The following is a 23,777-nucleotide window of genomic DNA, read 5'->3' on the forward strand; positions in this document are numbered from 1 at the left end:
TGGGATGAAGCTGGTATGCAGTACAGGGTTACCATCCACAGGCGTGTTCAGCTGAAGTTTACTAATTAGCAACAATTAATTAGTGGGCTCCTTGTTGAAAGAACAACTGTATGGCAGCACTGTGAAAAAGGAAAACAATCTCACAATACGTGAGGAGGATGGCGTGCGGAGCACAGGTACCAATTTATAACGCTTTGAGTGATGTGTTATAATAGCAAGACAGTTTCAATTAAGTTGGTATTACACATCTGCAAACAGGTGAATTTGATGCAGTTCTGCATGATTTCCCTCCTGTAAACACCACAATGAAAGAAGAAATTCTCACATTTATAATCAACCGAGAGCATGCACGTGATAGCTGTTAGAATAGGTAGCATACTCGGGATCAGGTCAAGGAAGCTATAGTGTGTGTACCTATATTCTCATAACAAAAAAAAAAAACCCCGCTGTTAGGATTACACCAGGAACAGTTAGTCTTTCACGCCAAAGAAGATGCCAAGCACCATTCTGAAGCAGAGAAACAGCCCGGCCATCGCCACACTCGAGTCCCACCCCCATCTGTTTCCTTCTAGCAAACTTTTTTTGTGGTAAATGCATGTTTTCCTTCTGGAAACTGAGGGGCATACTTCCCCTCAATGCATTGCTATTGGTGTCACATGTAAGAATGTTTCAAAGCAGTCCCAAATAAATAATGCACAGGTCATTTTGTGGTGTGGAGTAAGCCAAACGATAACCATAAATAATAAATAACTTTATTAAAGAATTACAGTTTCAGATGTTTCTACATAGAACAATTTCTTTTTTCATTACATTTTAGAACATTGTTTTGCATAACAAAGTAATCTGTAATGAATGTTAGCTTCTTTCCACTACAATTTTAAAACTAAAGTACTTGTTTCATTGATTACATTATGTATCATGGGTTTTTTTTTTATATTTTTGTTTATGCTTTACTCAGATAAGCTGTCAGATGAATCCTATCTTCTGTGAAATCTTCTGTGTCTCAAATCAAAGATTTCTTCTGAAGTTACAACATGAAAAGCTTTTCTGCTGTTTATTACTGGGAAATTTAAGTGACATACCTGGAAAATGCCTCCATGGCCTTACATTCTCAATGACATTAATTGCAAAATCGATGTCTTCAGTGTATGAAAGATGAGGCCCTAGGGTTGTACTCTCACTTTTTAAGGAGAGTAAAAGCATCCTTTAGATCAGGGTTCTGGCAGACATCCTCTGGCAAGCGTGACTGTGGTATCGCACCGTTTCGGCCTGTCCTTCTGTCAGAGGTTGCTACCCCCTTACCTTGACTGCTCGTGGAATGCTTCAAGAGCATAAACTTATCGCCACTAGTATTTGCTCTAATAATAGGAAGAGACCGTTGCATTCAACAAGCAAAGAAACAATTGTCTTTCCCTTGTCAGAGTTTAACAAAAGCACTTTTGATTATTTTTGCACATTAATAAACATAGAATTAAATAATCTGGGAAATCTGCAGAAAGATATGATTTAAAGGCCATTTCCTTTTTAGCCAGACAAATATTAATCTTAACTTACTAAACCTATTTTCTTTTATTATATAAATAGTGCCTTTTTTAAGGCTACACTATGATGTTTTAGCCTTGAAATATATGCTATAGTGCTAATGCTGTAACGTTACAGTCTACAGAAATTATTTACGCTACAACACGGAGATCAATTCTGCGTAACAAAACAGCATACGAACTTAACACTTCTAATACAAAGACCTTTCCTGTTCTCCGTCACACAGTTCGCTTTCCTCTAGAACATCAGACTCTTAAACCAAAAAATAACAACAACGTCAAGGGAGATCAAGTGTTAGATTTAGGATCATTCTACATCACTGAAACAGGACACAAAAGAATACAGACACATCTCATCTCAGCTGAGGGGGGAAACAGTTTCCTGTATGCAGGGCTCTTAGCTTTTTATAACAGAAGAAATGGTGTAGTCATTCATTATCCAGTTAAACTACTGCCTACTCAACCAATTTCTCCCATATATTTTTCTGATTAATAACTAATAGTTACAGCTGAGTTTCTTAGGACACAGTGGTATTATTACAGAATAATTAAAAGCTACTACAGAGAATCTTCAAGAATGAAAAATAATGGGCCACATCCGAAGGAAGCATACCAAGGATCAGAAATATGAAAGTGACAGTCTAGGCACAGAAAATAAGAGATGCAAGCACAGCTTATGAACATAACAACACTGATAAATTAAAATTTACTTGAACTATTTGTCATTTCAGTATTGCTCTCATTTTTCTTCATGTTAAAGCAAGGTGAATATGGGGATTCCATAAGAATTTACAGTATGCTTTTAAAGATGATAAATAGATATAGTGGCTATAGTGTATTCAAATAGCTATATCACCTAGAAAATTAATTATTTCAGCCACACAAAATAAAAAGAGAATTTACTTTCTCTGCAAGTTATAGAGTGTGGGAAAAAGTAGCTTCATTACCAGGCTTAATAAAAAGTCTGAAAGTGGTGCAGTTGTAGCAGAAAAATCTTGCAAAACAAAGCATTTTTAAAACAGAATTAGTGATAATCCATTAAAGTGCTTTTACGTGGTAAGTTGTTACTGAAACTAGATGGTTTAACCAAGGATCTGAAGTTTAAAGAACATTCAGTTGTCAAAAGATCGGAGTAGCAAGGCACCCTAATACTTACTAAAACAAAAAACAGAGATTGGTCATATATACGTGTATACTTATATGAACATAAGCAATGCAGCACCATTATCTTCTCTGAAGAAACTCCATTCAAACAGAGAATGGAAGCAATTTATTTTTTGCCGGTTTTGATGGGGACATGTGTTCCTTTCACGTTGAGATTCTCCAAAGAAACTCTGGGCTCCCGGGAACCCGCAACTGCAAGTGGTTTCTCTCTGGAACAAACAACAACAAAAATCACAACCACCACATGATATGAGAGTGGGGGGAATACACATTTTGTTAATTACTTATGTGGAGGTATAGTTATTTTAGTTGTAAAACAGATTTGACTCTCCCTCCAAAACTACTTCCATTGTTACCGTAGAGTTGGACTGTCTCCTCATCTCGCACACTCCATAAGAAGAAAGAAACAGCTTAGTTTGAAAACTGAAACTGAAGGTAAAGTAGCCTCTGTAATAAACCTCTAGAACTGAAGAGGTGCCAGAGGGAAAGCGCTCTGTGTAGTTTACAGAAGAGGAGCGTTTCCCTTCCGTAGCATTCACTACCAAACACGCAACCGACAAAGGCATCACAACTTCCACTGAAACTATGCTAATAAGAGGGACACCCCGCCCCGAAGCTTGGTAGATAGCAGTCTATGCAGGGGAGCTCCTGCGTTTACAGATAAAGTCCTCACTCCTACACAGACTTCCTGATTTTAGGAGTAGAAGAGGTCTCATTTGAAATCTAATGCTGAAGAGAAGCGTGTGTCTGTCTCCATCTATATGGAAGATGTCTTTCCTTTTACCCAAGAGAACAGATTAACCTAGCCCTCAGTAATGCAACTAACCCATTTTCATGACCGTGGGGGCAGCTACAACATTTGTACATAGCTGAGCTAAGAGCACTGGCATACTTCTCTGCAAAAAACACTCACCTATCAATTCATCAAGTATTTTTCGAAGTCAAAAATACCAAATTTCTTCAAAATTTATTTAGCACAATACTGCCTTACACTGTTTATTGTGGCATCATGAGAAAAGGACGAATAAAACATGCTATTTCTCCTCAGATTGCCAGTAAGCATTGTTTGTTCATTAAAAGCTTGCTTCAGAATTGAATTTTCATTCTGCTGCTAGTACTTCATTATTCTGATAGGAAACTATTTTTACCTTCTTAATCCATCTTCCTTGGGTATGTGATGAATACTTCTGTATTTTGGAGCTTCTAAATTGCATCTAGTTCTAGATGGCTTGAACTTCATAATCTCTTTCTGCCACTCTTCATTAAAGGTCTGGGCCTCAGCTGAAAAACAGTTAAAGTTTACTTTTATTTTTAATAAATGCAAGCAAGATAGGAAAAGACATGTAATGAAAATTAGGTTTTTTGAACAGTGTTTTTTAAACTTGTGGTCCATGACTCTCCACATGGTCTGCAAACTATTTCTAGGGGATCTGTAAAAGACAACTAAAGACAACTTACTGCCAGTAGGCTTATGTTTGGAAGGTAGAAATAGAAAAAAAAAACACCACTGAAAGTCACTTTGTTGCAAAAGTATATGCACATTTTAACCACACATCTCTTAAATATGTATTTTCTATTAGCCACAAACAAACACACAGCAACTAGTAATATTCTGTTAAAAGTTTGAAACCATAAAATATCATTAAAAGTACTTTCAAATATGAGCAGCTATTGTACAAGCAGCTATTGTAAGCAAACAGTACCAGCTGCATTATAACACAACATTTTCAAGTCTAACTGGTTACTTTAACTTAGGTTGTCCAAATTTATATCAACTAAAGAAACTTGATTTGCAGACTTAGCGCTTTCTGAAAAACAGTCCCTTTTAAGATGTCTCAAGCTGGAACTTCAAAATTGGTACGTGAAACAACAGTGTAAAGCCCATTAGAGAACGGCATAAAAAGACATACCCTCATCCAAATTGATGAATTCTTGGTTCATTTCCTCATCACCAGTCTTGCTGTTCTTTGATTTTTTAATGACATGGGCACGATCATGAATATGATGACCAATAGCCATTTTTTCCAGTCCACTTTCAGAATCCTTAAGTGCTTTTCTTGTCTCCTTAACCTGTACAAAAAAGGGAAATAAGTGTCCTTCCAACCAAAAAAAGAAGTTAAAATATTTTTTTTTTTTAAATCAAATTTTCTCCCCCAAAGTTTTTATATCTTACTTTTGAAAAAGTTAGGTTTTACAAGTTTTTCCAATTGTCTCATTTACCATGTTGGCTGAAAATACACCAACAAAGCACAAATCCAAGTCTATTTTCTTTCTGCCAACAGACAGGAAGATTAAACAAGAACACCTAAAGCTTCTTAAGTAATGTACATACTAGATATTAATTGCTGGGGGGAAAAAAGCCTAGTCTAAATATACTACACACAGATAAGTCTTCAACATTCTCCTTGACAACAGAACGAATGACAGCCGATGCCAATATTCTCAGCATGAAGGGACAACTAATTACTAGGTTATCCTGTTGACTGGCTTGAAACCCAGGCAACCACTTATCACTGTGTTCATAGGTATATTATTAGAACCTTTTTGATAACTGAGTGTCTGGTTGAGCTTGAACATGTCCCACAGCCAATCATGCTCAACAGTCTTTACTGCTTGCATATAGTCTTTCATGAACCTTGCTTCAGGGTTCAAATTCAAATTTCTTAGCAGAATTAGATGCAACAGCTGCAAGGAAGTCAATGAAAGGGCATCTTCATCTGAAGCGTTACGTAAGCATTTAAAAGTGCTTAAGTAAAGGGGATGATTTGAAGCCATGTTTTGCATAAATAGACTGCCTCTTGCTATCTTATATTTTAGACAGAATTTTAAATGTACAAGAAGAGGATTAATTATAGCAAAGAGAGAGACATTGGAGACCGCCTTGAAGAATCAGCTGTTCTGGCACTCGATTTTGAGTCTTTGATAGGCATACAATTTATTTAGATGTGTACTTAGAACCATACAATTTACAAGGAAGAAAACAGCACTTAAGCTTAAGAAGCCTTTAATATAGAGCAATATTTAAACAGACGTATATTCTTCTAAATTATAAGAGTAACTGTCTCCAGTAAAAAGAACCTGAAGGCAACTGTGGTTTGGTATAGATGGACTTAAATTCCGATAATTACATACCACCTTTTTGCTATATCTCAGGAGTACTTACACCTCCTGGAGCTGTGCGCGTCTGAGCTGAAGCCTGGAAAACTTTTGGTGGTTCATCCCCTATTTTGGAGTATGTCATCACAGAGGAGGAGCTGAATGTGTGTGTATCTGGATGGATGGACAGGTCATCCTACAAGCAATGTAGACTTCTTATTAATAAAAGTTAAAATTTGTGGATAATAGGTACTACTTACATTCTGAGACTATCTTATTATGAAAAAGAATACCCCTGTGAGAAATTAACCCTCAGTCCTGGCACCATAGATATGGCCTGTTGGGAAGAGACCTTGGCATTTGATAGCCCTCAGTCTTGTCCTAGCCTTGTCTGACCACAGGTGTCCCCATGCCAGGAAACAGGACAACAGATAAAAAGCATAGGCAGCAATAAGCAACTGCTCGAACATTTGCCCTGGCATAGTTTAGTTTAGTAACGAAGATATAACCTGTAACATCAGTCTTGCCACATACAGTATATAATAAGGTGTGTAAAGAGTTCAGGTGAAATAGGACTTGAGCAACAATGGTTGCAAGCCATTTTACAAGGCCAGTAAAACACAATAAATATACTCAGCAACACTTAATAGATATCAGTGTTATCTTCAAAAACTGTGAAGAAAGAAGCAGCACTGAAAATAAAATCAGAGGAAAGTCTATATGCAGGGTGGCATTTAGGTGTTTGCGGTTTTGGTTTTTTCCACTGTACAGTAACACTTTAAACTGCTCCTTCACTTAAGGTGTCAGCTCTGGAAACAGCCAGAGGGCAGATAACTTACAGCAGTTCTAACCCCTAGAGAATCATTTAAAGTACTGTTGTTAGCAAATAATCAGTGACAGCATAGAGAATTATAACCACGATATAGTCGGGTGGGGAGGGGGGGGAATTCTTACTATCTGCTTGAGACTAATAACCTTCTTCTTGGCAGGACTTTGAGTAGTATTTTAAACAACTGCCATTCTCCAATACAATTAATTTTAGAACAAATTTTAAAAACTTACAAATTTTCTTTGCATTTCCAGCATACTGTTTCTCATATTTGACATCATCCTGTCCATTGCAAAAAAAGGTTCCCCAAAATCTGCATCCTGCTAAAAGAAAAGACATTAAAATTAAAACAAAGTCTTCTGACTCTTCAAGTTCTGAAGCTGGTTCTTTACATGCAGTTTTTAATGCAAACCAGATCATCAAAAAGGTTTTCACAGACTGCAATTCATAGACATAGACAAGCCAAAATACATCTTTTCAAATGAAAAATTGAAAGCTAGCATGGGGAGCTTGATTGTTAAGTTGGAGATACTGCAAAGACAGAAGTGAAAGATTTGACACTCAAATGTCAAAATAAGCTCATATTGTGGCCAATTTACAAGAACTATTTTCATATACTTTCTAACCTAACTAGCTTCTGCTGTAAAAAGTACTATATGACCCTCCATGCCTTATAATCTATTGAAGATCAAATCACCTCTATTATGCAAATCCCTTAATGCATATGGAATCACACTGAAAATGCATCCCAGCAGACATAGCTGTTCCTTTGCAGAAGTAGTGTACATTGCTCATAAAAGGGCAGTGTGGAAAAATCAGAGAACCATAACATAGTATTTTAAAGGCAGCTTAATTGCTTGATGCTATAGATATATTAAAAAAAAAACATTGATTCATTATTTTTACATGGAAGCAGAAGACCCAGTGTTGCACAAAGGATAGATACTAAGACAGGTTTACATGCACAGAATTTTATTAATAGGATCTGTAGCTGATGGCATATACTGACCACACTGATGAAAGCTACCTTTGGAAGAAGACAAAACAAAAAAAATAGGGAGACAGAAAGTAGGGAAAGGGTGAACTCTCCTAAGTGACCATCTGGGAAGACAGCAATGCTGTCCCAAATGAGCATCCTCCTCTGGGCTCCTCTCCAGTGCAGCAGTGGTGATGATAAAGATGATTTTCACCATGCCTTTCCTCTCCTACTATGAACTTTTCCTCAGCACCCATTCAAACTCCCTGCTGGTTTCTGACATGAGCAGCTCTGGTTGGAGTACACTAGTTAAGAGCGGACACCACACTCTGGTTGGTTGGTGAGCTTCTGGACACACGCACACCTAGCTGCTTCCCAGGTCAGCAGCTGTGCCACCACCACGCTCTGGTCCTCAGGTGCGAGGCTGTGAGAAGAGCAGGGAAAGCAGCTCCCGAGGGCTCTGCAAAACCCAGCAGCTTTGGCAAGAGGCAGGCTGCCGGACTGCACATAGGTACTGCAAAGGGCTGCTAAGGTGCTACAAAACACCAGGATGCTAATTACAACAGCAAACACCCCATGTTCCTCCAACTACGGGAAACATGTAGAATTAAATTTAAATAAATTCATTTAAATAGCTATGTATTTAAGAGCTTAAAATAAAATCTGCCGTTTAAGCATAAAACTAAGTAAAATTTGTTTCTTGAGTAGCAAGAAATCTGAATCCTTAAGGGCTATCAAGAACCTCTGGACAATAATTAGAGGCAATTTAGGCCATCAAATCATCGCAAGTGTCAGTAACTCCAGAAAACTGCCGTCTACGTTAGAAATCTGGACATTGCACCAATGACATTACATAGTAATCAGCTGTATCTATGGAATTACATGCCATTGACTGGGGTGAGGGGAGTAAAAGCGTGGCCTGTGCAGTTAATAGAAAAAGAACATTGAATAACTAATACACTTTTTGCATACAACAAGTTGCCAATTTGTGCTTCTGCAAAAGATAATTAAAGAAGTAATACCTTTAGATCTGAAAATTCAAAGACCCATGTTTATTTTTACTTGCTCTGCAAGTGAGAGCCACTTTCTAAGCTACTGGTTTTCAATCTGAAGACTCTTCCAAAGGAAGCAAAAACCTTCGTGAGGGTCGTAACAATAAACTTTCTTTTCCTCGGGTACTTTTTACAGATCTTTTACAAGATATTCCAGACCCCCAACAAACCACAACTGAAAAACATTCCAAGCCCAGTTCCAGTGGAAATTCTGTCTCCAGAAGCTGGCCTGTCTTGGCTGTGACCAGCGCTACAGGTCTTGTTGGTATCACACCCACAAACACACTCCAAGCCACTAGCATCCGTCTACAGGCAGCACGCAAAGTTTGGAGTCTCTCTCCAGGGATTATTTCATTCATATCCATTAGAGATCAAGCACCAACAGATACATCACCGAGTAGAAAAGCCAGCTGCTAAGTAGTAACTTTTCGAATCTTGCTATCAGCATATTTAGTCTACCCTCGCATTTTCATTTAATAAGGAAAAATAATTTTTTTTATTATTATTTCTTGAATTATATTGTTCCATATATCTAAACACCAACAAAAGCAGTTTGCAAGCACACTGAAACTAGCCTTTGTCCATGCTTTAGTTACGCAGACAGTATGCACATATTAACAAGAGCTACAAGAATTACTGCTCCTGGGATACTAACCACTCTACCAAAGCCTGCAAAGGGCATGAGGGAGCCGCTTGTTGCCTGGAAGAAAAAGGACCAGTGTCTTTTAGTTGCTGTACCTGTTATCAGACACAGAAGTAGTATCTAGTGCACTTTCATATACAGCAGGTGATATTAAACATTTCTGATCAAATAAAAACAGTCATTCAAGAGGACCTTGGTAATTTATAGCGTGCTATGACAATATAATATGAAGTAGTCTCTGGGTATATAGAGGTAATATATTTATACTAATGATATTGGAAAGTGATGGCTGTCACCACGTTTAATAAGTCATATTCATATGTATGTACTAGAAGAAACACTTGTATACCGTAGCAACCTCTGTACTAAAATTATTTAAAACATAGCACAGTGCTTCAGACATCTCCCACTTTTCTGAAAACACTTCATTCTAGTCATGCAATAGAACCCCATCACTGAAAGTTGATTAAAATCAACAAATCAATAGTTCCCTTAATGTAAATTTATGTAATTACATTTGAGAAGGTTGGCATACAATTTTAGAGCTTAAAAAAGTGATGCAGCTGACCTGTTCATAAGCACTTTTTATGTATTACAAGAGATTAATGGAAATATAAAGATATTTGTTTAAAATATCTATACATTCCTTGCACTAAACAAAATCAAGTCTAATTTGTCAGCGGTTTCAAAGTCATTGCAAAGGGGTTCTAGGTAAATCTATCATCATATACAGAACCACCCGAAGATAAATCCCCATGAGCAAACCATATTCTTCTGTAGTTGTATAAATAGATGTAGCTATAAACACCGGCAAATACAGTTCCTGTTTGACCAACTGATATTGAATATCCCTATATGACAGGGCAATGAGATGCTGGAAAACAAGTTGATGTTTCCAGGAAGCTAAGATTGGAGAGTTATATAAAAGCCTACCTAAAGAAAGGCTGGTTAGACAGAAGTACCAAACACTTTACAATAACTTTAAGTACAAAAGGAAGGAATTATCCAATTCTTGAATACCTTTCTGAACTCTTTCAGATTGCAGTTCTGTCTAATATGTAGTGACAGAAAATAATGTTTTTTATATATACACATGTCAAGTGCAAAAGGATATTCTCAGAAATAATAAAGTTGTTAGTCATAAAAAGTTCATAAACTCTTTGCTTTATAATACATACTAAAAGCTATTAAATAGTTACCTAATATATAGGACAATCAGATACCCAAATAAAACCGAATGACAGTATCTCTTAAGATGTTTTACCCCTTTCCTCCTGCTCATATCCTTTCCTCCTCCTTCCCTCCCTCCAAGAGGCTAAAAACTGACACTGCAAACCCGCTCGAGAAAGGAAAAGCATTTTAAAATTTGAATGCTATATTGACACACATTGAGTTGTTGCAACAAATTCTGGCCCTTGTAAAGCAGTTTTAGGCATGCTATAGTTTACTTAAACATAGAATTACAGTATCAGTAATCAGTATGGGTAGTTTTAACAAAGTGTATTTTACACGGTAGTAAAGATATCCATCTTTTCCTACATAAAAATCTAATTATTTTAAGTGTTTGAATAATTTCTGGAGGGAAACCAGTAAAGGCAGTTTGAGACTGCTACAAGGCTCAAATAATCAGTACTGAGTCTTCTGTGACATCTGACAACTCTTAGGTAAAACATGAGGAACATTAAAAGGTACTGGAAAAATTTTAGCAGGCGTCAAATTCTTTTGTGCTTATCAAAATAGTACAGTGCTCTTGCACCTTTAACTCGTTTCTGTAACCACAGATAAAGGTTTTCTATGCCTCACATTTACCCCTCACTGCCAACAACAAGGGATACAAACCCCCAAGGTATTAGGGTAAGGTTTGACATAGTCTTTTTCTAAAGGAAGAAGTAGTCTGATCTGCTTTTAGGCATCTACTGAACCAAGGCCTAAGAATCTGCTTCAGTAGAGGAATGATCATGCCCTAATTAGATCCAGCAACATCTATATTTGAAACTAACTGGCAACGTATGAGCACAGAGGAAAGAATCTGACAGTTACCCTTTTGACTTGTAGGTGACAGTCCGTGTTTCAGCTATGTTTATTCAGCTCTAACTATCTAGGTTTGAACAACCACCACCGAATCTGGCTGAGTTCCACAAGCTCTTGTAATCTGTTTTGTCTTCCAACTGTTTTTAATTAATCACATTTGATTTTAAAAAGTAAGAGATCATTCAGCTGCAAGAATATTTAGCCTGGTGGAGGGAAAGGAACAAACTTCAAATTTATATCCTTTCTAAATACAGCAATTAGATAAGGTTTAGCTACAGAAGCATAAGATATGATTGTCCTGTATGCCCAGAGAGTTGAAAAGATACTTTATGTAAAACATAAATCACTGCCAACTTTTCAGTTTCAGGTGGTAATTTACGGAAATACTAGCTTTTGTATCAATTTCCCTGATCTTTAATTCTTATAGTCTTATATCTAGAAGAAACATTAAGAATCAGACCAAATACAGAATGTGAAGCCTTTATTCACAGTTGCAAAGTTGAAGCAAGGTTTAAAATAACCTGTGTAGACACTATTTAGGTGGCTGAAACACAGGTTTGGCTTAAATCAAACTTCAACATAAATAACTAGACACAAGACACTAAAGTGCAGAGTGAAGGTATAAACACATCAAGGTACCTTTTTAAGTCAAGTTAGCATAAAAAAGGAACTAAGTGTTCAAAGACGACTCTGTCTTTGGATATTTTAATGCCTTTCTGCAATAGAAACACTTAATACGTAACATTTATTAAACCAAACATTTGATAAATGTTTAGTTTGTTTCATTAAATATTGTATATTCAATGTTCAATAACATACAAATTTGTTATTAGTCCTAACAGAAACAAGTCTGTCAGTGTTAAGTAATAAATGCTTAAACAATGGGCCATTAAGGAACCAAGAGAGATATTATTCACATTTTACTCAGCGATGAAACAATCTGACCAAGGTTGCAATAGCTGAGCCAGGCCTCTGTTTCCACTGGACCAAATTTAACAGAAATGGAAATGTGAAGCCGACTATATTACTAGTAAATGCAAATTCCATGTAGCAATCCTCAGAGATTAAGAAAATACTTACTCTGCGATTTCCTCTTACAGCAACCTGAGAGTCTTGGCGCGCTCTTCGATCTACTGTTCTCTCCCCACCATCTGTTATACTGAGAAATGGATCTCGTCCAAAAGGATCAGAAAAGCTTCTCATCATCTGCCGCATATATTCATGGTGCGCAGCAAAAGGATCGCTGAAAAAGAGATATTTCGCATAGAAAGTCATCGGGTTTTATTCCAAGCTATGCTAAATGGCTCTGAAATTTTTAAAACTCAGTTTTTTAAATCATTCCATGTGGTTCTTTATTCAAGTTCTTTATTTTAATAGGACCCAACAGGGCAATCTCCTGTTCCTCACAAACTCTCACTTCTTTCACTTTTCTTCCCGTCTACTAGGTTGTTTGGGTGTTTTAGTTCTTTTGTCTTCTCAGCTGCCTTCATTGCTCTTCTATGCTCTTGGGTGTCTGTATTGCTTTTTCTCTTTCCTCATTTTTTCCAAAAATATTCCATCCTTTGCAGCCATCTTTCACCCCAGCCTATGTTTACTATGTGCCAGGAACTATAAAACTGACCTACATTTTATTTATCACTACTTCTACCTCCAACCCCTGATATTAAAAAGAAATTTTTTTTTGTCTCCTTTTTTTCACTTTCATCTTCCAAAGCTTAGCACAGTACTACTCACTGAACTCATCATGTCCCACTAGGTTCCCCCCCCGCCTTAAATTTATTTTGCCAGCTGCTCCCATTCTACTTTTCATCCTCCTTGACCCACATGCTCAAAAATGTATACCATCCTCTAAATTCAAGCCAGCTCCATCTCCTTTACTTTAGTCATCCACTATTGCATCTTTGCTTTCCCTTTCCTCCCCCTCCATAAATCATGTTCTCGCATCCCTTTTCTCTGCTTAGGAAGAAAGATTCTTACTGGCTTTTTGCTTTCCTGATAGTTTTCCCCCTCTCCTCTCCTCTTTGTAAGCACTCAACCTTTGTTTCCAAAAACCTACAGAACCCCACCACTAATTCCAAAGCTTGGCTTGCAGGTAAAACATTGCTAAAGTTGCTCTCCATTATTACTTAATTCTTTGTATTCTCTGATTTGGCCAAGAACTAAGGATTTCAAACTGAGGCCAAAAGAGGAGCAAAATATATCGTGCTTCTGACAAAATCATACGATCAGTACTGTTGCCTGTGGTCCAAGACTACAAATTATTACTTCATACAAAAAACATGCTTCACTTCCTCTCTTCATCTCCAGTCTAATTTTCCCCTTTGCTATTCCGCTGAAAGCCACTTTATTAACGTTAACAGTCATTTCCCAGGTATGTTTACTTAGACTTAATAGCACCTCATCTTCCTTCCTATCAATTTCCTGGCACTCCCCAGACACCTCACACCCTCATTCTCTCCAGGACACCGCAACCTTTCCCGTCACGTCTCATGCCTCCATGAAGAAAAGCTTCAGGCTGTTCCTCTGACTTCTTCAATACCCAATCATCTCTTGGAAGTCTCCTGAACAGCTTTCCTATTCTCCCCACCCCTTATCTCCAGTCCCACCACATGGCCACTTTTCTCTCTTCACTTTGTACTGTCTCTTCTTGAGCTAAGTTGCATTTATTTTTTTCTTTTTAAGTGAGTAAGAAATAAGGTTACAAACATAACACTGGATGATTTTCAAACAAGATTTTTCAACACAACAATATCCCTTTAAGCTACGCACATATTTAACTCACTCCAGTGCAAACAGACCTTTACAGTTTAGAAGTAGTTTTACCATTGTCATTAAGCAGACCCTAATCTACCCCACTCACGTGACTGCTAGCTTTAACTTCAGTCCTAATGTGATAAGCAGCTCGCACACAGCAAGCGTCCCCTCGCTCTTCACAGGATGAAGAACAGATGGAAAAAGTCACTGCACAAGCCAAGATGAGGGAAGCACACAGGCACTACCACAGTATACGCATACTTCCATCAAATCTATTTTGACACCACAAACTTCAGATAGGTTTGGTTATCAAAACACAAATAAATATGAACTGTATTCCATCAATAACTTATGCATAACAAAATTTCTTCCCAGTGCTTTCCGGTTCAAAAGAAGTAGGACACTCATAAGTTATCTACAACACATCAAAAGCAAAACAAGATTCCATAGATTTAATGTAGATAAGAAAAATTGGTTGAATTTAGTATGCTTAACATGCTGTAATACATCTCACCTGACATAAAATAATGCTTCATACCTTGCGAAATTGTCCTTTTTGCCTTATTTCAATTTATCTGGCAACTTCTCTTGGCCATTCACCCTCCGCTACATCTATTTGATAGACACATACCTGCATCTAAAACTCTGGGGTTTTGTTTTTTTTTTTTAAAAAAAATGAAAGGTCTATGAAACAATTTAGAAATACAGCTTCTTACTATCAGAGACAGGGAAGTAAGATATATACTGCGGAGTGACAGATTCAGAACAAAAGCAAAACCTCCCAATTCCCTAGGGACATTTTAGGGAGCCATTCAGAAAAAGATCTAGTGTTGTCAAGTCTCGAAAGAAATACAATTTCAGTATGCTCTGGAGTAGGGCAAAACCAATGGAAAGTCAACAGAGAATCTGTCTGGAAGACAAGGCTTCCAAGGAGTTAAACCTACTGACTTGATGGCTCTGATGACTGAAACTCAAACTGTAACTACAAAAGGAGTATGTCACCCTCAAAAAAACAAAAAAAAAACAACAAAAAAAAAACAAGTCAAAATACCTCCAGTAGAGGATGCAAGATCTTAAATGTTTTGTTCAAATCACAGATTTTATAGGACAGCAATAGGTGGAGAGCACCCTAGTTTAATTACCATTGGTCACATCTAACTTAAAATCTGACCTTTGGGGGGGGAGGGGATGGGGCAGCAGGCAGGAAAGATACTTTTGATGATACAGACAGACATGATTTCTGCACACTTTGCACTATTATACCATAAAAGTGATGGGGAAAAAGAAAGGGGATTCGGTTCTGTAAAGGTTTTGCACACAGAATTTGTGCTCTTCACATGTTAAGCACCATAAGTTATTTTCAAAATTAAGTTCTGAATGGAAACAAACAATTTGTACATATGCAAGTGAGGATTTTTACTGCGATGCACCTCACTTGGTAAGTTCTTGTATGATGCAGGCTTAAGCTCCAAAGTTTAAGGCTCTGTGTTCTAGCTAAAGCCCTTTACAGTGTTATAGTAAAAGTACAATGTTACTCCTTACTTCAGTGTATGTTTCTGGTCAGTTGAAAATCAGTGTCCTAGAACAATAAATTCAGTTCATTATTTTTGAAAACTGTACTTCATATTAGATGCACTTTTTCTTTTAATCAGGAAGTTATGTGAGCCTGAAGTTGCAAAATGACACTGGAGATAACACCTGAAACAGTAAAACAAAAGCTGTGTCTTGGTAAATTAAAAACAGAGGCCAACTGCACTTGGCAGAGGAGAGGCAACTTCTGCACCTGTCCAAGCTATTAGGGATAAAACTCAGCTGGGCCAGGGCAGCTCTGTGGCTGACAGACTGGTGCTTCCCCAGCACAGCTGCTCACAGATGGAGACATTTCTTTTAACTCAGGCACTATTTCCAGTTCAGCAGTCAAAATCTCTCCTTGTGAGGCAACAGAAGCCTATTATTACACTATTTTGGAAGCTAATCTTATCTGAAGTAATAAGCTGATTTCCTTAGCTATATGCAAAACAGATTTACAGGGACAGTGCCAAGAAAATGAATCTCAATATCAATCTCTCTCTCATCTCTTTCAAACGCACTCCCTTCCTCTATCTTCTGCAATCTTTTTTTTCTTCCATTTTAAACTGCATCAGTGCCTACAACAAAAATGCATAAATAAAACGAATAAACAAGAGGAGAGCAATTGATATTTCAAAAGCACGCTACAAATTACTACAAGCAAGACTTAATTTCCATTATTATTTTAATTTCATGCAGAGGATTTGCATAGTGAAGTCTTCTGCACTCTCCATATAACTGATGAGTTGTTATAGTAGTGCACATACTCCTAGAAACTAAGCGTACTAATCCATCTTGCACAGCTTTAGAAACTATCCCACCGCGAGGAACATGCTTCTCGTAGATTCTCCTTTAAGAGGTACAAACTCAGCCTCAGCTAGAATATCCTGTAACTAAGAGATACAGTCAACAAACCCACATCACAAGGCCTGATGTGTTACCCTTCCTCGTCCACTCACTGGTATTATCCCTTATCTTTGCTTGTAATTAAGCTCCACAGAGTAAGTACCACGTCTTTAGAAAAACTAAAATTATTCAGGCTCCTCTGAGTTCTCCGACCCCATTCTTACCCGCTACAGATTACAGTTTCTGACAAAAGACATAAATTGGGGCCAGACTAGATGCTTCAGCAGTTCGGGCTATCCCAGCACTCTAGGGGAGCATTTGCATGACACACTACTTAGATTTAGGTTCCAGTGGCAAACGAAGAATTCCACAGGAAATAAACTGATTTTAGAGTTTAATACATAGACGTGCTCTACCCCAAGCGCTACCATTGTGCTCATGGTACAGAAACAAAAAAAACCCCACATTTGCTGAGCGAAAGCATCAACATCCACTCAGGAAATAGGTACAAGGGGACAGACGGTTTGCCTTTACTGATCTCCCACACACGTTTGCAAAGTTTTAACGTAAAAACACCCGGTGTTATCTTTAGTGTATGCATCGACAACAGGAACTCAGAAACAGCCTATAGCAAAAAAACCCAAATAAATCCAGAAAAGCTAGAACATCCAGCACCTGTCCACTTTCTAAGAAACTGAAGAAAAAACAAAATCAAGACACTCAAACCAATGGAGGTGAAGATTTCTTCTCAGTCGATGTCACTATGAAATTATGATTAAGCTCTTCACTGCACTATGAGACAGCAGAAATTACAAGCGTTACTGATGAGGAAGAGACAAGACTCCGGTATTTAAAATCACTGGCAACAATTTAACCCTACGTAGTTTTAAAGGGCACTCCGCGCGTTCGCGTGTCGCAGGTAACTAAAGGAGCAGGGCTGTGAACCACACTGGCGGTTAACCCCCCACAGACACGCGTTCTGCAGGGCGACAAGAGCCTCGAAGCGCTTCTTCAGGCGGCGGCCGGGGAGCGCGGCGGCCTCCCCGCCACCTCAGACTCACCCCGGCCGACCCCTCGTAGCTCCCTCCCCGGTCCCCCGCGCTGGGGGCCCAAGGGCCGCCGCCCGCCAGCCCGGCCCGGCCCGGCGCCCCGGGGCACAGGAGGGCCCCGGCCGGGCCCCTCACCGGAAGAAGGGGTCCTCCTCGAAGCAGCGCCCCAAGCCCCCGAACATGGCTGCGGCTCCCCGCCGGTGTGAGCGCCGCCAGACCCGCCGGCCCCTCACGGCGGCGTCCGCTTGCCCACGTGACACCTCCCAGCGCTGCCACTGGCGGTCGCGGCCGTGACGAGCGAGAGGGGCGGGGCTCGGCGGCCGCCGCCGTTGCCGTGGCAACTGGCGCCGCCGCGCGGCCCCGCTCCAGAAGGTTCGGGCCGGGGCCCAGCGCATGGCCCGGCGGGGAGCGGGGAGCAGCCCCACGCGTGGAGCAGCCCCACGCTGCTCCTCGGGCTGCCTCTCCCGAAGCCCCGTTTTGCCCGCCGAGGCCGCGGAGTCCGGCCCGGCCCGGCTCGGGGGCGTGCAGGCCCCGGCGGGGAGCAGGCCCGGCCTTCACCCCAGCTCCTGTCAGGCGTTTGCGGGTCGGTGCTGTCGGCACGGCTCAGGCCGCTGCCCTGTCCTTAGCAATTTTTAAAATAATTGTATTTTTTCCAGTAGGTGGCAGTAAAATAAAGCGACCGTGTTGTGCGAGGCGGGCTGCGTCCCCTTTCCCAGCGGCTGGAAACCAGGCGTTTGCCTGAGTGGAGCCTTTGGCCGAGCAGTGGCACCCCAGTGGAAAGCATCAATGGCCTGCACTAAAAGCAGCCATAAATAGCTGTTCCAGCAAAATACAGCAATGAGGAAAAACTGAGGCCGGGATGGAGTAAGGATATTGGACCGCAGCTGCTGCTCTGGCTGCGGGTGCCCATCGCAGCCGTTCGTGGATCTGGATTACCCTCCACTCCACACCAGCTAAGCACTCAACGAGGCGTATCCGATTTCTGAGGCTTTACGGTAGTTGCCTTCTGGCCAGCAGTTCATTCTTATTGCTTAACTGTACCGGCTTTGGGAGTGAGACTGGTTAGGATTACTGGTTAAACAGAAAGGGAAAAAGAGCTCTTTGTCTTGGCAGGAAGAAGCAGTCCCGCGGCCGGCTGTAAAGGAGAAACCGCTCAGCAAACCCTGTTGTTGGGCAGGGTCGTCAAAGGAAGGTTTCAGTAAAAGAATGGAGCAAATACATGGGGAGTGTTATCTAGGTTTCCTGAAGAGCAGAGTGGTTGTGAATATTCAGGGGTGTGTATAAGAAATGCGGTTATATATAAACTTACTTCTGAAGGAGGGCAGATTGAAAGAACCAGAGGTATAGGAAACTCACCTTCATTCTTCATAAAATGGGAGAATTGTGGAGAGAAACATTTATGTGTGTGGAAAAATTCTCCTGATCTAGATGGCAAAGTTTCTCAGAGCTGAGAGTCTTGGGGGTTGTTTCTTCACTTGCATCTCCTGTTGAGAGGCAGGTGAAGGCTCTTCCCTCCTCTCCTCACATCTCTTTCAATATCCCAGTTTTTAGGGAAAATATAGAAAATGTGCCCCAGATAACCAGGTGGGATTAGAGAGCATCGGAGTATTTATATGGCAGTCATGAAAGTAGATCCTTCGTTCCACTAAGATCCATCATGCTGCAGAAACAGCTCTGCTGGTATTTGGCCCAAAGTGGAAAACCGACATAAAAGATGAATGAACTGAGCCTGCAATATTTTTGAAAAATATCTGTAATCGGGTGAGCATTGATTTTGCTGTCTACTGATGTAGACTTCTCTTTAGATCCTAGCAAGTGGTGATATTGCAGCCTTAAGATGCACTCCAAGTTTGAGCAGTTGTTGCAGTGAAAATGTTTATACTGACTGACTGGTGGGCAGGGAAGCATGACAGAAAAAGGGTTACCCATTGATTATCCAGGTGAAGTCTGTGAACTGTTTGTACATTTCTGATGAAAGATTAGCAAATAAAACAAATCAGGCCGTAGTCATGGAAGTGAACTCTGCCGCTTTGGGGCTTTTTATAACGAAATCTTGTGCCAGTTATGATGTTATCAAAGAACTTTTTTATTGCTCAGAGACAGAATTCAAGCTTTGTTTCAAACCGCACACAAAAATATTGCAAACGTAGTAATATCATCCTTTGCGCTCTAGTTAGTCTTTCAGTCCACAGATTTTAAAGCTCTTTAAAACTCCTCTGAAGTTAGAGCATATGCATACTAGAAATGTAGCATGCAGTAGCTTTACCACAGTGATTAGGTCATATACAGTGCTCACTTATTAATTACTTGTCATCATTATATTTTGATTAATAGACAGATGCCCTGGATCAGTTTGGTTTTTGCTATTATAGCAGTTCATGAATATCCATGACATGATATGCTAGAATGTTCACTTTTTACTTGCTACAAACCAGCAAGGTGAGTTTTCTTTAACATAATTAGCGTGTCAAATACAAAATCCTGCAAATTCTTATCCTCCTGCAGCTTTACCTTCTCAAAATGTTTGTTTTGGTGTGGTTAACTAGGTTGCAGTATTCTACCAAAACTGGGTATTTTTTTTACAGTATTTATTTACAATTTCTGAACACAGATACAAAACAGACTACAAGCTCAGTTAGTGCAGTGGAGCCTCTGTACGAATACAGCCTTGTAAAAAGAAACCCATTACCTCTTTTGTACAACGACAAAACAGAAATGTGGAGCCTTCCAACGGCTGTTCAGAGTACATCAGATCATCTACAGTTTGCTATTTAATTTTATGCGGACTTCGACTCCAAAAGATGACATTTCTTTCCAAGTCAGCAGATCCAGAGCTGGATTACTGTGCAGATAACTAAGCAATATAAGTTCTAGTTATTGTTAATTTTTCGGCTGCTAGTGAGAAGATGGGCCCCGTTAGAAGTGAGCTCATTATGAGAGGCTCACTAACACGATAAAGTCAGTACTCTATTTGCACAGAGTGATATCTCTAATTGCTCAGGCCTTCTCATGGTTTGTGTCTGCTTGAGTTAGATTTCTTTTGTGTAGATAAAAAGACTTCTGTAAGAAATCACCTCGGTGCTACAGCACTGTCAGTCTGGAGGGCATCTCCAATGAGATTAATGATGTCTGCCTTAATATAAGAAAACTTTGCATAAATGAGATTATGGTTTCTGCTGAAACCTGCCAACTCTTATTCATTTGCAGTAAATATTATCTTTAATTAAAAGTTTTAAGGTATCTTGTTCCTGAACTAATGAGATCTACAGTGATTTCCCTTAGGAATTAATTTACCTTCTTAATTCTTATTCATTTTGGTGATATGACTATTTAAATCTGTTTCAGACTTCAGAGCTTTGTTGAACATATTCATCTAGAACAAAAGGTCATTTTGCCGTATTGACGTTTTGTTGGTATTTATAATTCTCTGTTCTCTCTCGATTCCAAAGATACGTGTTTAGGTTCCTGCCCCAAACATTTTCTGCTAACACGTCTGTTCATCTTAACTCTTCATGCTGAGTGGCTCTTTTCCACAACTGTTTTGCTTTGGCTTATGTTTACTGTTCCATCCAGAGTACAAATCAATTATAGTGACGCTGAAAAAAGATCCTGATTGTGATCAACTTATTTAGAATAACACAGCTATGTAAAATATACTACAATATGTGGAAAACATTTGGTGCAATTGCTGAGAAATACAGAAATATTTCTGCCTTTACATCTTGGTAGTCATCAGGTACAGTTTCTCTACAAGGATTATTTTTAACCAGTAGGGATGCTTAACACTTGGAGGTGAAAATTGCATTGCTGTATACATGTTTAAATAGGCAAAGCGCCAGCCAGCAACTGGTTTGTGAGAAGGAGAGCCAGAACCCATCTTAAGACTGTACACCAAAGGACAATATTGCTAGCGAGATTTTAAAATATGTAAGTGTTATAACTAAAATACAAGTCTCCCTTGTTCTAAAAATAAATACATCAAAATTTAAAAGCACCATTAAAAAGAAATATCCGGTTTGCATACACAAAGAAGACACCAAGAAAAAACAAGAATAAATACTCCTTAGTTCATTAGCAGGGGAGTTTTCTATTGAAATCTAATCTGAGTCATGAGACATCCTCTCAGGCTCTGCATTGGTGCTCGAAGATGCCGGGTCTGACACTGATGAAACGTCAGCTTGTTTAAAAGTGGGGTAATTACTCTAATGAAGTAAATGGAGCCAGACAGAAGTAAAACTATCTCTTGGTGTTAACCAGAGATCTTTTTATTCTTGTCTCTGATGAAATATAGAATATCTCTTCAGAACTATATTGTCAGCGTTAAGTAGATAAGTTGAACCATATTTTATGTAAGAGGCAAACTGGGGAAGATTAATTTCTGCTTTTTATAGGGAGAGATTTTTGTCTTTTACTGTTATTCCAAAATTTTCCATTTTCCCACTTGTGCCGGTTTTGGCTGGGGTAGAGTTAATTTTCCTCACAGTAGCTCGTATGGGGCTATGGTTTGGATTTGTGCTGGAAACTGTTGATAACACAGGGATGTTTTCGTTCCTGCTGAGCAGGGCTTACACAGAGTCAAGGCCTCTTCTGCTCCTCTCCCCACCCCACCAGCGAGGAGGCTGGGGGTGCACAAGACGCTGGGAGGGGACACGGCTGGGACAGCTGATCCCAACGGACCAAAGGGATATTCCATACCATATGACGTCATGCTCAGCATATAAAGCTGGGGGAAGAAAAAGGAAGAGGGGGACATTCAGAGTGATGGCTTTTGTCTTCCCAAGTCACCGTTACGTGAGATGGAGCCCTGCTCTCCTGGAGATGGCTGAACACCTGCCTGCCCATGGGAAGCAGTGAATGAATTCCTTGTTCTGCTTTGCTTGTGTGCGCGGCTTTTGCTTTCCCTATTAAACTGTCTTTATCTCAACCCACGAGTTTTCTCACTTTTACCCTTCTGATTCTCTCCCCCATCCCACAGGGGAGAGTGAGCGAGCGGCTGGGTGCAGCTGAGTTGCCGGCTGGGGTTAAACCACGACACCACCCAAGGATGTGTGATAGAAGACATTTCTGTGTACACTCTGAGACTCTCTTTGGGCTAATGAGGAAATATCCTTAAAATCTGCTGTTCTGTCTTTGAAGTTGTTTTAAAGAAAAAGACTATTCTACGTAGACTGCAGTAGAAGCTTATGGCTGCAGGAGATTCCTAACCCTGTACTTGCACCACCAGCAGGTAAGAAACATGTTTTGCGACATCAGCAGGGCGTGCGCTGGGACTAACTATATATAGAAGAGTCACAGACTTCCACAAGTTGTTGATAACCTTCCGTTTATAACTTACTCGCAGACCAACTTCCTCCCATCACACACAAATTAGAGGATTATCAATAATGTATGAACTAATAAATAATGCTTGCGTGCTGTTGTCAGGGCAACAAATATCATTTAGACTGCAAGAGAGATCCTCATGTTGTGTCAAGTATATTTGAAGTCTTCCATATCTGTAAGGCTTCAGCAAAGTGAAAGAATGAGATTTTTTCATGTTTCTTTGAGGCAGCTGAAAAGAGTGGTGAAGTATATTCTGTTAGATTCACAGAAACGTGAGAGAGTGGCTCCCTTTTAAAAATCAGTATTTTATATAATTTATTTTTTTAATAGATGTTTAGAAAATACCAATATAAGCGATGTAGGAATTGCCAGATTGGATTACCTGGTAAGTCTGCGTGTTGTCCGGTGTCTTATTTACGAGTTACCCCGGCTAGGTGTTTCGTAAGAAACTCCTAGAAGGTGCACAAGAGGTGTGCGACACAGCATGCCCTTGGGCTGTCGCGTCGTAATACAAACTCATTTCCAACACCTGCAGGATGAGCTTTTGTATCTTTCTAAAAGTATTTGGATGTTACTTTTCAAATAATCTATACAAGCAATAATCCATTTGAGAGTTTCTAAGGTTTTGGCTTTAATTACATCTTGTAGCAATGAATTCCCGAGTTTAATTTTTTTTTAATTTTCCATCACGTGAAACAGCATTTCTTGTAATCAGCCCTAATTTTGCGACCTTTCCTTCTATCTTCTGTTCTTTTGTTTAGCAGAGTGAAAACTGAGGCATCTAAATATACATATTTTCATTCTTAAAAAAACCCCCATCATAACAAAAAAACAGTCAAGACCTGGCCCCAGTGGGAGCGTTTATCATTGATTCCAGGATTTGATCCAAAAATAATATTTGTTAA

General features: G+C 39.5%; 1 protein-coding gene across 4 annotated transcripts; it reads right to left on the bottom strand.

Moving 5' to 3' along the window:
- Positions 1-736: 736 nt before the first annotated feature.
- MLF1 (myeloid leukemia factor 1) lies at positions 737-17,811 on the bottom strand. 4 transcript variants are annotated; one of them, XM_075157494.1, is made up of 8 exons: positions 17,686-17,811; positions 12,413-12,575; positions 9,314-9,358; positions 6,864-6,950; positions 5,869-5,997; positions 4,616-4,775; positions 3,854-3,986; positions 924-2,914 (listed from the first exon to the last, which is right to left on the bottom strand). In XM_075157494.1, exons 1-8 carry the CDS (start codon positions 17,730-17,732, stop codon positions 2,812-2,814), a joined length of 867 nt encoding a protein of 288 aa, XP_075013595.1. In that variant the 5' UTR covers positions 17,733-17,811; the 3' UTR covers positions 924-2,811. The 4 variants fall into 4 exon arrangements, with proteins under 4 accessions (XP_075013597.1, XP_075013596.1, XP_075013595.1 ...); XM_075157492.1 differs by having other exon boundaries at positions 6,864-6,953; XM_075157496.1 differs by lacking the exon at positions 9,314-9,358 and having other exon boundaries at positions 737-2,914.
- Positions 17,812-23,777: the final 5,966 nt, after the last annotated feature.

This window comes from Calonectris borealis, chromosome 9 (assembly GCF_964195595.1).
Source record: "Calonectris borealis chromosome 9, bCalBor7.hap1.2, whole genome shotgun sequence".
NCBI lineage: Eukaryota > Metazoa > Chordata > Aves > Procellariiformes > Procellariidae > Calonectris > Calonectris borealis.

What these genes read in the sequence shown, in the direction of transcription:
- MLF1 (XM_075157492.1), bottom strand. Translation starts at nt 17,732, where the DNA reads ATGTTCGGGGGCTTGGGGCGCTGCTTCGAGGAGGACCCCTTCTTCCG. An exon ending in GAGGAGGACCCCTTCTTCCG is followed by an intron (nt 12,576 to 17,685) that starts GTGAGGGGCCCG and finishes TCTCTTTTTCAG; the next exon opens with CGATCCTTTTGCTGCGCACC. An exon ending in TTGCAGGCTTTGGTAGAGTG is followed by an intron (nt 6,954 to 9,313) that starts GTTAGTATCCCA and finishes CTTTTCTTTTAG; the next exon opens with CAGGATGCAGATTTTGGGGA.